Below are 14193 nucleotides of genomic sequence, written 5' to 3'. Positions count from 1 at the left end.
CAGGCACGCATTGGTTTATGCTGGTTCTTGCACAGGCTAGTTGTTAAATGTGGTGGGATCTTAGTGATGACGAGAGTAAGTATATATGCAGGTTGATTGTCAGTTTAGCTAATTTACTAGTCTGTTTTGTATTGGTCATAATTTTCTACATGGCACAGAAAAGTATTGTGATTAGGTGCCATCCCACATGGACACAAGGAAATGCTTTTTAGGACTCTTGCATGTGTGTGTTCCTGGTATGGCATCGTAACATCACTGATGGGATTTATTCCTTAAGAATTAATGACGTGGTTTTTTGGGGTCATAGCTTAAGTTTTTTAAATTGATGCCCCAAACAGCTTGAGTTAGTGGCAGTTTTGAAGCTTGGATTAAAGGCTGAAATTGGCCTTAAAGATCTTTGTTACTGGCAAGGATGCAGGTGAGAAGAAACCTACGCTCATCATCAAGTCCCTAGACGGGTAATTGATCTTTTCTTACTGTTAACGTGGAGGAAATGAAAATAGTTCATGCAGAATTTTTAGTTCCACAGTGCATTGAAAAGTTGTTCTTCTAAGAGTTATTACAGCTAAGGCCTTGCCTAAAATACAAGATTGTGTTAAGAGGATTGGCAGGTTCTTGGGGAAACAAAATTGAAACCAAATGAAACAAGCCCCCTCTCATCATTCAAAATCAGCTGTTATCCTCCCTTTTACAAGCCAAACTCTTTAAAGTCCAAAAAACTTTTCTTCTGTATGCTGCCTATAAAGCTGGGACCTTTATCTTGATCGAAGGTAGAGCTACATGGGTATGTAGAGCTTGTGGGTGTGACATCTGACTATCAGACATCTTCAAGAACAGGAAATTTCAAAGTTCCCTTTTAAAAATGACTATAACTCATTGGAGACTAATACATTTTCAATAGAAGATAGTTTTTAAAAAAATGTTTAATGGAAATTGAAACTATATATAGTTTGTTTCAAGTTTCTACAAATTTATATGTTGGTACTATAGGAAGATAGGAAGTTTATAAAAAATGTACCATGGGGGTTATCTGAGCCATAAGGAGGGTTGGAAGGGACCTTTAAAGTGGTTTAGTGGTGGACTTGGCAGTGCTAGGTTTATGGTTGATGGACTTGATGATCTTAAAGGTCTTTTCCAATGTAAATGATTCTATGATTCTAAAACACCTGTGATAAAACCTCCTGAGATACTTCTGCATTCAGAATGCAATTTAATGTTTCATTGATTCAAAACTAAAATTTTCTGTTCTGTCATTTTGAAGTGGATCAAACACAATGTTTTGACTTTTTTTACTCCACTGTAATGGAGCTACATATTTTATATCTATAGTTGCATTTAGAATGATACATTTCCAAGTTGAGAATGTATCGCTTCTTAATATAAATGATAACCTGTATTCACAGAAATGTATTTCAGCCCTTTTGGACCAAGTGAAAAAATCTGGAGGTTTCTTCCTAATAGGAAAGTACTCAAATATCTTCTCTCTTGTGCTCTGCAATTCATAATGCAAGAAAAGCAAATGCTTTTCTTCAATGCTGAATTACTGTCACTTACAGTGTTTAGGGATTGAGAAGATTTTTATCAAATTTCAGTTTCATATAATTAGGAATTTCTCTCCCTGTCTTCCAGGAATCTGCTACCTATCACTCATGTCTGTATAGAAGAGGGAGAGAAACCAATGGTGCTGCTGCCATACATGAACTGGGGGAACCTTAAACTATTCTTACGACAGTGCAAGCTGGTAGAGGCCAACAATCCTCAGGTACACTCAGAAATCTGTGACTTCTTGCCCATTAAACTTAGACTTGGTTTGTCATCTGTGTATGTGACTTAAAAGAAATAGTTGTGGTATTGTCACAACAGAACAGGTGAATGAGAGAATTGGCAAGCACGTTCCCTAGCAAGTGTTTGTCTTGATACATAAAAGAAACGCAGCCAAGACTGTTTTCATCACAGACGTTCAGAGGGCATGAAGCTGAGTTAAATTCCGATTAGGGTATTAGCTGGTATATCAATACATCTTAAAAAAAAATTTTAAAAAATAGAGAAAATGGTATATGATTGTGGATTTAAGTTGGAATACACAGGGGAAAATTGTGTATGGAGAAATTTCAGATCTACTGATTTTTATTTTTGGTAAAATTAGTAGATTATCCCTTTAATTACTGTAGTTCTTTATTATTTTATAGTAAGCATAAAGCACTTCTGTTAAACTTTCAAGGTGCTGCTGTAGATTTGCTGTTAAGTAAAATAACTGGATTTATTTAACTTTAGATACTAAAGGAAACAATCTGCTGACTCTTTTACTGCTGTGGGTGCTTGTTAACATTCATAACTTTACTGCGTTTCAGTAGAGCCTGTTGCATATATTTCATGAGAAGTGAGAAAATATTCCTAGATGAGAACATATTTTGCTTATTTTTAAAAATTTGAATAAGTGTTTAGTGATGGGTGTGTATATGTATTAAAACTATGCCTCTTGTTAGGATTACCTTGTCTTTTATTCAACTTCACCTTGGTTTGGCTTCTGTCTTTAGGCTAAATCAAGTACAAAATGAAATCTTGTTTCCTGAGGTCAGCATTTGTCTCTGTTATGTACCAGATCTCAAACTAGCAAGGGCCACCTACCTCTGTTAATTTACAAGTTTTGACAAGCTGCTAGGATCTTTCAGCTTTGATTTTACTTGTTTTGCTGCTTAATCTGAGTTATAAATCCCTATGCAATGCACCAATATCCTGTTCCAAGAATTTAAGTAGAAATGGTGTTTATAATCTGTATTATGTCAAACAGGAGTTGCCTCTTAGTAACTAGAAATGACTGTGCTTAACTATCAAAAAATGGGACATTTAGTGTCCTAGATACTTACTTTGAGATGGAACTTTTCTACAAATACCTAAAGCAAATGCTTGAGTTTTCTGAAATAATACATGGCTATTGCTCTTAATAACAACCTGCTAAAGAAGAAGCCAGTTTATTATTGTTTTAATTTAGTATTTGGTTATTTTAACCCCAGTCTTGCAACCTCAGTGTGTCCACCTGCATACTGAAGTTTCTGAAACACTATAGAACTGGAAGAGGGAACCCAAGGTATAAATATGTGCAAGGGTTTAATTTTTATAGGACTGTGAAGTTGTAAAAGTAGATGGAGCAACAGACTTTGGTACTAGTTTTCAGCAGTAGATAGCAACAAGAATTTTGACTGCTGTTTGTGCTCTGCTGCCTGAAAATGAGTTGGTTTCCAGGGAAACAGTGAAAAAAGTGTGGTAAGAAGGGTAAAATTGACCATTTTTGCCTACATTCACCACTAATCAAAGGAAAAGCTGTGTAGCAGTGAGGCAGTTGCAAATTAGAAACATTTGCCCCTGTCATGTCTCAAAAAAACCCATTAAAATTGAATAAGGATTTTTCATAAGTTTTCAACGGGTGGTAGTGTCTGTAGCTACTAGAAAGCATCAGCTGCTAAAGCAGGGATGGCGGGCACACACTAGAATACAACAAAAACACTAACCTCACAGGCACTGGGCTTGTACTTTTGCAGTGATTGTTGTTCTGTGCTCTTGCAGGCAATTTCCCAGCAGGACCTCGTACATATGGCTATTCAGATAGCCTGTGGAATGAGTTATTTGGCCAGACGGGAGGTCATTCACAAAGACCTGGCTGCTAGAAACTGTGTGTAAGTACTCAACCAGGGTAGAGTCATCATGCAGGCAATGTTAGGTCAGTAGCTAGAGTTAGGATGGGCTTTCTCCAGTTGACCTGATGTCTACTTCAAAATATACCACTATTTGGGTTTTTTTCCAAATTTTGGGTGAATGGTTTTGTCAGTGAAGTTGTTTTCCTCTAAATATAATTTAAACCACAAAGCATGGTTTTCAAGAAAGCAGAATATCGTCATCTTAAATACTTTTGCTAGGTTTTGTCTATCCTTATTTTTTCAAAGGCTTGAAAAATATTAAAGCTTCCCTTAAACTTTAATAAAAAATTGGAATATCTTTGGCAGTTTATCAATGGATAGATCTTTCTGTATGAAGCTGGTTTTCTTCATATTTTTTTTTCTTTAAAAATATAGCCTAATGGCTTTGATTGCTGGTAGATTTCTTAGCTGTCAAATGATGGATAGATATGAATGTGCTCTGTAAATGGTAGGAATGCTGAAGTAGTGTTTGAGACCATCTTCTGCCTGGAATATGCCCTTAAAATGTAGACGTTGTTTGAGGTGTGTTTTGGCTTTCTATAAACCAGATCACTCAGACGCCACCAACTGTGCTCATTCTCCACCTGCTTTCATACCTAATAAGGGGAAACATAGAAGATACAGGGTTCTGCCTAAACTTAACTAAACATCTGGAAATACCTAAAGGGGCAGTTAGTCCATGAGCTCAGTCTTAATGATATCTGCAAATAATGTCATAATTCAAGTAACATAGTTATTTTCAGAGTTCAAGACGATGTTTGAAGCCTTGAATTCAAGTTCTTGATTTGGAGAGACACCTCTCCTTTTTGCCTGCCCCCACCCCTGCACCAAAGGACATGTACTGGTCTATTAATGAACAAGCAATGAAAGAAAAGGAGAAAGAAGCAACCTCTGGGTTATACCCCAGAGCTGTGTACAAATTGTCGGTCAATGAAGTAAGCCCTAATGAGGTAACTGCACTTGATTAATATAAAGTCTTTAACCTGAAATTGGCTGTTAGAGGTGATTTTGAAATTTGTTGAGCTCTGCTGTATCATAAACAATTTCATTTATGAAACACTACATCATAATTGGATCACTTGGGATGGATGTACATCTTCCATTCCTTCAGCTACAATGCTTCATTTATTTTTGGAAGAAAATAAAATGCCTCATGGTCTGGTCATTTGCTCGATTCTTCTTGTGTCTGCTTTATGAAAATATTATTGATAAACTAGTTAATTTCTCAGGATTGCTGCCCACATCTTCTTGATGACCTTGGGGCATGCATTACATGTAATCTGAGAGGCTTTTTGCCTTAGCAATACCTACAGGGTTTTCTCGGGTCCTGTCTTCTGCCAGTGCAAGGGTGTAAAGACTGAAGCATGCTCCTGAATCTTCAGGTTCCTCAGTTGCCCAGGCAGGAGGAGTGACTGGGTTACTGTCTCGGTTCCTGTTCTTTGGCTTCCATCTCTTTCAACTTTTTGCCACCTTTTGTGTTTTTCCTTATTTGCCAGTGTGTTTTCCAGTATACCCTTCAAAAGACCTCCTAGGATCCTCAAGGCCTCAGTCCCTCCAATATCTTCAAGGCACAGTTGTTGAAATACCTTGTTGTACCTCTTTTTGACTGGGGGTTTGCTTTGTTTGTTCCCACATAGTCCTTCAAGTGGAAGCCCAGTTTCTTTCTTTGCACTTTTCATGGACAGCATGCACTTCCAGTGTATGGTCTGTCTTGGGGCTATGCTGCTGGTGTCCGTTAGAGAGCTCTGCGTGTTTGGCTTGGCAGTTAATAGTAAAACATGAGTCACATTCCCCACACCAGGATAGATCCCGTTCCTGAAATTTGGACTGACTTCCCTGCCCAGCCCCTCAGGGTTGTCAGGGGTTACTATTGCTGCAACTTTTGTCCCTTGTGCTTCTGTCCACAAAATCTCCTGGTCCTCTCAGGTGCAGTCTTTGGCCCAGTTCTTCAAATATCCCAACCAGGGCCAGCAAAGCTTCTGACCTTGCATCTGGGGGACTAAGAGAAAAAGCTGGGAGACACTTAAGCATTCATGCTTGTCCTAGGATATTCTTTTAACTACTGTACATGTTGTACTGGCACCACTGGCAGTAGGCAGGGTTGGTGTAGCAAATGCTGGGACAGAGGGAGTAGTGAGATCCACTCTGAAGCCATCCCTTGTGCTTTTGAACTGGTGCTACCAACCTAGTCCAGCAGAATCTTTCCTGGCTCTTGCACTACATAAGGGTGCTCAGTTTGACAGAGTTCCTGAGAGACTCTGTTACTAATTCCTATTGCTTTTCCTCTCTGGTGAACATGTTGAGGAAGAAGTGGTACCACAGGAGACAAAGATCATAAACAGTGCTCCAGGGAAGTTACCTTGTGACAACCTCTCATTTCCGTGCAGTGAACTAATAGCCTAGTGCCCTTGCTGTGCGAAGGGTTGGCAGTCCAGGCTGCTTGACTCCTTGCCCTCCTCACTTTAGTTGCCATATGTATGATGCAGAGCACTGGCAATAAAATCAATTCATAGTGCACCTGGTGCTCCTTCTCCATGAGAGATGCAGGCAGGAGCTGAGCATCTGCTGATCTGTGCTGCAGTACAAGAAATCCTGGGCTAGCATTAGGTTTTTAAAGAGAAAGAGGGTGCCAGTAGCCAAGATCCCTTGAAGGGCTTTGGTTCATCTGCCACCCCTTTGTTCCCCAGGTCTATTCCTGTGTGGTGAAAGGCTGGGAGGAGTTGATATGAAGTGTAGCAGACCTATATACCCGTGCCCTAATTTTGGGAAGGGAGCCAGGATTGCAGTGGTCTTGGCAGGTTTGTTAAGGGAGGAAATACTTTTGGTCTCATGTGCTCATGGCACAGTTGAGCTCAATTAGAGTGGACATACAGATTACACAAGTCAGAGCTCTCTATAATCACTGTGAAGTTACCCTTTGTATTGTATTTGTTTATAGACAGGTCTTCTAGGAATTTCTCTGAACTCTTTAGAGTGATTAGATATGGAAACTTCCTGGCCTATAAATTTTGAGGGCAATGAACTGACCTGAAAGTGCATAGAAATGGGATAAATAAGAAGGTACTTGAGATAGTGAAGCGGAACACACACAGATTGAGCATTTCTATTTGATTTTTCTCATCAAAATAAAGAAATAATTGACAAGATGAAAAGACAGCAAACACCATTTTGTTACAATCCCTCTAACCCAATGTTATTTCTATATTTTTGTCATAAGATGTTAAAGCCAACATCTCACCCATATTCTGAAGTTAGCTGTTTATGAGAACATGAACTTCATTACACACTTTTTAAAGTCCAAAGAATATGAATTAACATCCCAGAGAGGGGGAAGAAATCAGTAGGCTCCGTGTGCTTTTTTGAGTCTTTTGGTGATTAAAAGTAAGTTTCCCTTAGCCAGTATCCAATTTCTGACAACAGTCAGAATTAATATCTCTTGTTGAGGGGAATAAATAATATCATACCAGATTGCTTGATTAGAGACAAGCTTTTAGGCCACAAATAATATTGGTTACTTTAACAAGATATTACTGACTCTTGCTTTGCTTAAATTTTTGGCTCCTTGTTGCTACAGAGGTTCTATAGCTAAAATTTGTTTAATTGACCTGATAGGGGATCTCCAAGGGAGGAGGAATAATTTAAGGGAGGTGCTTGTTTGCTTTAACTGTATTTTTTGCACTTGTAAATGTTTGATTTTATTTAATCTAAGACTGCTGATTTTTTCTAGTGCTTAACTGTTAACGCAGAATAAATACATTCTTTGATGATATTTGATAATCACAGAATAAGCATGTCAATCTAGAAGAATGCTAGCCCTTTGAAATGTTGATAGTGCGATTAGTGTTCCCCTATTAAATCCTAAGTCTGAAACTTAAGGTTGAGCATAAATATTTTCTGTAAAACTGTAACGCCAAGTTTGCTAAATACTTCTGTTCTCTTAAATTAGCATTGATGATGCACTTCAGGTTAAGATTACAGACAATGCGTTATCTCGAGACCTATTTCCTATGGACTACCATTGCCTGGGAGATAATGAAAACAGACCAGTTCGATGGATGGCTCTTGAAAGCCTGGTTAACAATGAATTTTCCAGTGCTAGCGATGTGGTAAGTTTGTTGGGTTTTTTTTTTTCCCCTCTTACATTTTGTAAATGTATTTTGTTGACATTTTTCCCTTTTTTCAGCCATTGGAGAATCCTGTCACTGAATAGGCAACAGTGATTTGTCTAGAACAGCATCTATACACCTGCTTCCTGCACTTGCTGCTCTTGGCAGATAGTTCAAATGTCAAGCAGGCCTTTCTTGCACGGCAAAATTGTCTGTTGCACCCTGTTCTCCTTGGTAGCGTTAGCAGAAAAGACAAGTAAATTCAGTGAGCAATCTGTATTGGGACTTGTCTGCTATTTGAATGAACGTGATCCAGAGTCCACAACAGAGTGTTTCAGTTGCAGTCTCACAGATAGAGAAAAGAGGGGAAGAATTGCTTCCCTTGACCTGCTGGCTACACTTAATGCAAACACAGCATGGAATGCAGCTGGCTTCTTTTGCTTCAAGGGCAGGCCGCTGATGTGTTCAGCTTGTTCACCAGGACCCCCAGGTCCTTTTCTGCAAAGCCGCTTTCTAGGCGGTCAGCCCCAGCCAGACCTGGTGCATGGAGCTATGCCCTCCCAGTTGCAGGACTTTGCATTTGTTTTCCTTGAACTTTGATGTTCCTGTCAGCCCATTTCTCCAGCTTCTTGAGGTCCTTCTGCAGAACCCTGTCCTTCAACCTGTCAGCCACTCTGCCCAAATTGGTATCATCCACAAACTTCCTGAGAGTCCAGGTTGTTACTGAAGATAGAACAGTATTGATTCCTGAGCAATGCTGCTAGTCACCAGCTGATCATAGCTATTTGAGTCCAGCAGTCCAGCCACTTTAATGTCAACATCTCACTAATCTGACAATAAGGATGCTATGGAAGATGATGTCAAAGGCCTTGCTGAAGTCAAGGTGAACATCCATTGCTCACCGTGTGTCCACTAACACTGTCTTCTCAGCAAAAAGCTAGCCAGGTTAGTCAGGCACAGTTTGCCCTTGATGAATCCACACTGGCTGTTCCCAGAGACCTTTATGTTTCGTATACATGGAAGTGACTTCCAGGATCATGTGCTCCCCAATATTAGCAGGAGGTGATGTTAGACTACCTGGACCGTAGTTCCCTGGATCCCACCTCTTCAAGAAGGTGCCTTTTTTCCAGTTGTCGGCAACCTCTCCCAATTGCGGTGGCCTTTCCAAGATGATGAGAGCAGCATTGCAATGACTTCAGCCTGCTCCCACAGCACTCTTGGATGCATCCAGTCTGGCATGGTGGTCTGGTGTGTGCGCACTTGGCTTCAGTGCAGCCTAAATGTTTTCCTCTATGGGCATTTCTTAGTAGTTTAAGTCTGCTGAGCTTTGGTTTTCCAAACTCCATCCCTGCATGCTGATGCATTCTCACGGCATTTCTCAAGTAGCCTTCTCCTGCTTCCACCCTCTCTTTCCTTCCTTAGTGTCTGGACTTAGTCAGTACATCCATGGTGGCCTTCTACCATGCTTGCTCAGCTTCCTGCACATCAGAATGGACTGTTCTTCTACTTACAGGAGCTTGTCCTTGAAGATCGACCTGTGGTAATTAGAGTGCTAATTAATGGTAAACCACTTGCCCTTACAATCTGTGTCTTCCTGCTAAGGGGGTATTTTCTTTGGTGATGATGCTTTCCTTAACATGACTACATCCAGAGATTGTAATCCGCATCTTAAAATGTGCTAGTTTAGAAAACTTTTGAAAAGTTCTGGTTGTTTTTTTTTTCCCCTTATTGCCATAGTCTCTGCACTAGTGCTCAAGCCACATAAAAAAAAAAAAAAAAACAAGGGAAGGAAAGGAGTCAGCTCTGTTCCAGAAATACTTATGTACTCCTTGGAAAATGTGTGGTGGTTTGTGTTATACCAAACTTAAAGACAGAACAGGAAATAGAAGTTGCCTGTAAAAGCATGTTTTTATAATACTAAATGGGATCAATTAAACACTGATTTCTTCTTTTTTTTTAAATCTGGAACACGAAAGCGTTCACTGTTTGTGAAGACTGGACTTGGAAATAAAAGCTTATGTAACACTGGCAGTGAAATGTAGAATTTTATTAGGATGAAGGCACCTCAGCATCATAACCATTTCAGAAAACTAGTGAATTCAGCATATAGTCCACACTATTTTAACTCAGAACTTCTTTTTGCGTTATATAAGGATAAATGCAACTCTGCTTCTAATGTATAGTTCTTAACTTTGCAAATGTAGCTGTCTGAGTTTTGCAGTGTGCAAAACCAGTCAGTTTTTCTGGGTGTAGAAAATACTATCTGCCCTAAATATCATCATTGCATTTACCTGGATGCTTTTTGCAAATATGGTGTAATATGTTTTTGTCTGCTTGCTAGGAACAAATCTAGTTATCGATTGCATGTAGCTTATAATCGGTGATGAAATCTGTTACAAACAATTTAGGTGGTGCCTGTTAAGATGCAGTTGGCATGTGTTCTAGGCTTGCTTTTTGGATGCATTTCTTTAAAATAGTTTTGCTGGCTTGAAACATTCCTAATGTGTTCCTCCTCTGCCAACAGTTATATCAGTCAGCCAAAGCATAGAAAAACAAAATACAATTCCTGTTGAATTTTAATTCTGTGTTTTTTCCATCTGTTGGACATGAAGCTCTGCATTTCTTTATGCCATTTTTATGCAGCTACTTACGGAATTAGAAATAGCTATATTCTCAGAGTAGTTTTGCTTGAATCACCCTTTATTCTCGTGTTCTAGGTGCACCACCACTTGTCCCTCAGCATTTTTCTTAACTGCAAATGAAAAGGATGTCATCCCCTGCCTTCCCACACTGCTAATAGATGGCTATTCAGGGCTGGGGCTGCATCTGTGCCCCTGCCATTCTCCAGCTCTGAGCTTCCCATCAGTGTCCACTGACAGCATCCCTTAGTTTTAAGGCTTTGGTTGAGGATGAGGTGGGATTTCTTTTGATTAAAACCAATAATATTTCGAGGCTTGCAGAATTATGCCCCTTTTTTAATAAATCATGATGTTTGCAGCACGTGTAACTTCAGCAGTGAATCATCGGTGTGCAGTATCAGCACCACCTAGGTTTTTATCTCTTGATACCAGCTAGTAAATCATTTTACTTGTACTGTGCTTGCACATGAATTGATTGATAGATATTTCATCACCTTAAGCTCCTTTTGGCAAGTATTGTTGGCTGAATGTGTTGAATGCTGATCCAGCTGTCAAGTTTACTTGGATTAAAACTTTTTTTTTTTTGTGAGTCCTACTTGTGAGTGTATGCTCAAAATACACAGATGACTTTGAAAAAATGATGGTTTCATTCAGTCTGCTTTTCTGAACCTTTGAATTTCAGAGACCTTTTTTAAGGAATGTTGGGTAGTGTTTTGAAGAGGTAAAATGTAATATAAAATGGTTAACTTTTTCAAAGCAGTGGTTTAGTGTTTAATATTCCTTAGACTTGTTAAGTGTTTTGGAATGTCATACTGGAAAAATGCAGTAAATACATAATTTTTTATCCCTTAAAATCTTAGTGCATTAAGATTTAATTTTAGTTCAACTTGACACTTGTTCTGTGATTCTTAATTGTCCCTATTCAAGACAAAGTATTGTGTTGAACTTGGATATATATAGTATTTATGTAAAGCTTTCTTACTCTGTATAGTCTTATTTGTGACTGATTTTGTGGAATATCTGAAGGAGCTCTCAAAATTCGGCATGTTCCGTTAATGCTGTACGCTGTTTCTTCTCAGTGGGCCTTTGGAGTAACGCTGTGGGAGCTGATGACTTTAGGACAGACTCCATATGTTGATATCGACCCCTTTGAGATGGCTGCTTATTTAAAGGATGGCTATCGAATAGCTCAGCCAATCAACTGCCCTGATGAACTGTAAGTGCATATTTTTGGAGAGAGGATAAAACGTCTATTTTGTAATCAGCATGTTAAGCCAGCCTTATGAATGAAAGAGCTGGGTTTGCCTTCTCTTGCCTGTTTATTCTGCCTTTTAGACAAACCCTTGTGTAAGTATTTGTGTGGCTTCAGTGACGTATGTCAAGGTACTCGGGCAAAAATTAAATGCTTTTTGTTGTTGAGTTTCACTTAATCCTGACCTAACTCTTTTCCTTATTCTGCCACATGGGAGAAATGGGGTCGATCAGCAGGGTGGGAGGAGGGAGGCAAAGGGGCCAGGGTTTTTCAGCTTAGTGTTTGTGGGGCTGCAGTGTAGGAAGCCAGTAGGTTTGTAGGTAGAGGGAATCTCCGTTCTCAGCTAGACTACAGAGAAGTACTGTGTGTAATGGAGTTAAATGGCAGTGCTTGAGGGGTTTATTCACAATCCTAATGGTATAGGAGAATGCAAGTGCACAGACAGGCACTACCTTCCCTCGCGTGTTCTTCCAAATCCCCTTCCTGTAAACCTACCACGGAAACACTTTGAACTATGCTTTTACAATAGTTGAGCAATTTCCAATGAACTATGTATTGCTTCCTCCTGGGTTGCCTCTGACTGGTATCTTAAATCAAACCAGCACTTCCAGTCACAGCACATTTATTGATCATTCTAGGTGTCTGTCTTTTGAAGGAGTTGTTCAGCATCGTGTATCAGAAGATACAGGGTTCCTTTTCTCTCCAGTCAGCAGGTTTTCTAGTGGCAAATGCTGTTTTTCACTTTCGGGTTGGGACTGTGGTTGCCTGGCTTATGTTCTCATGTCTTCCATCTATCTTTGTCTTGCAGGTTTGCTGTGATGGCCTGCTGTTGGGCCCTAGATCCTGAAGAAAGACCCAAGTTTCAGCAGCTGGTGCAATGTCTAACTGAATTTCATGCAGCATTGGGAGCCTACGTCTGAAACTGCAGAAGAAGATTCACTTCACTGTTTGGGAAAAGGCATGGCATACATTGCAGCTCCGTGCATCACTCAGACTCACACACGTGATGTGTATAAAGCAACACCAAAGGGAGAAAGCACTTCTTCCAAAACACTGTGCCTTAGAATGCCTTAGTAGTCTGAAGTTTTTTGTAAGACCTCTTGGTGTTGAATATTTTCTAGATATCACTTTTGCTAAGTTAAATTGAGACCTTTTTATTTGCCATCAGGATTTTTAAAGTGTAGTGATAGTGAACTTAAACACAAGATTTGGATGGACTTTGCACTCTTACAACAGATGTGATTTTTTTGAAGGGTTTATGGAACTGGTAGTAAAGTAAGGATAGGGGAAATTAATGCAAAAGCCACACTGCAGAAAATTTTCCCTGCTTTTTAAAAAATGTTGAAACTGAATCTTTCTGACCAGCTCTAGCGTTTGTACTTGTATGTATCTGGATAGCTTTTTAGTATCAACTTCTATTTTGAGACAACAGCACGTTGTGGTTGGATCCACAAGCAGCATCTTACTTTAACCCACTCATGAATGTTTTTTGGAAAAGCTGGTCTTCAGGATACAATTTCTCCTTTTTAAAGCAGTAAGTGATTATGTAAAAGTGATTCCAGTTTACCTCATACAGAGAGTAGTGAAGGTGGGGTAAAAATGGTGCCCCTCCTTGCAGATAAAAGGCTGATGTGATTTTTAAGATGGTTTTATGTGCTAAATAGAGGCCTTCAGAGAAGCGCCAAAGCAGCCCTTGTGTGGGAGTCTTTCACCTCAGACTTCCAGATCGTAGTTTCTCTTGTTCAAAAAGGTTCTGCTTGTTTTTTATGGGCTTTTATGGCCTGAAATGGGCTTAAATATATAAATATATATTTGTAAAGACACTTGCAGAGTAAAGAATGTTTTTCTATTACATCTAATGTGAAAGCTTGGTCCCTCACATTGCCCTGTGTATTGAATGTGCAAGTTGGTGGTGGTTGTTGGGCTGGAGTTAGCATGAAGACAAAGTGGATTGCTTCCCTTGCTGCAGAACTAGTCCCTGAGACTTAATGTATTGTCCTTGCTGCTGCCTTTAACCCAAATACCCATTCCACCCCAGGTTATTTTGAGTTGAACATTACTTAAGAGGCCTGAATAAGGTATTTCAAGAAAATGTGGGGTGATCCATCAATTCAGCCTCAGTAACTTTCATATTGTATATATAGCAAAGTTATTTGTAGAATAACTTTTACTTCTCCAAGTGATCTGTAGGTTGCATCCTCTACGTGGTGGCACTATGAGGCAGGTTGCACTTCAGCACAATGTGAAACATGAAAAATTGTCTTTTGTCTCACGCCATCTTCAGAGTAAAGTACCTGTAGCCTCAAGTGTTCGTGCAACTGCATGGTTGGGTACATTGCCCTGACAGGCTCTGTAGCAATCGTAGCATTTTGGGAGACTCTGGTCTGCAAGTACAAGCAGCTGGATTTGGCTGTGTCATGCAGATGTGCAGCTTTTGTTCTTTCCAGAGTTCCGAACCTTGCTGAAGAAAATTAATCCTTTCTAATTAATATCGCATGAGG

At 39.6% G+C, this 14193-nt stretch overlaps 1 protein-coding gene across 3 annotated transcripts in view; it reads left to right on the top strand.

Moving 5' to 3' along the window:
* RYK (receptor like tyrosine kinase) overlaps nt 1–13515 on the top strand; it is a 63852-nt gene extending 50337 nt beyond the window's left edge. For all 3 annotated transcript variants that reach the window (XM_052803888.1, XM_052803887.1, XM_052803886.1), the window contains 5 exons: nt 1630–1762; nt 3565–3674; nt 7642–7801; nt 11520–11656; nt 12501–13515. In XM_052803888.1, coding sequence (XP_052659848.1) covers nt 1630–1762; nt 3565–3674; nt 7642–7801; nt 11520–11656; nt 12501–12612 — 652 coding nt within the window. In that variant the 3' untranslated portion in view covers nt 12613–13515. The remainder of the gene's footprint in view (nt 1–1629; nt 1763–3564; nt 3675–7641; nt 7802–11519; nt 11657–12500) is intronic.
* The last annotated feature ends 678 nt before the right edge of the window (nt 13516–14193 follow it).

This window comes from Harpia harpyja, chromosome 12 (genome assembly GCF_026419915.1).
Source record: "Harpia harpyja isolate bHarHar1 chromosome 12, bHarHar1 primary haplotype, whole genome shotgun sequence".
NCBI lineage: Eukaryota > Metazoa > Chordata > Aves > Accipitriformes > Accipitridae > Harpia > Harpia harpyja.
The sequence above is the reverse complement of the archived record's forward strand: the minus strand, read 5'-3'. Positions and strand labels throughout refer to the sequence as shown.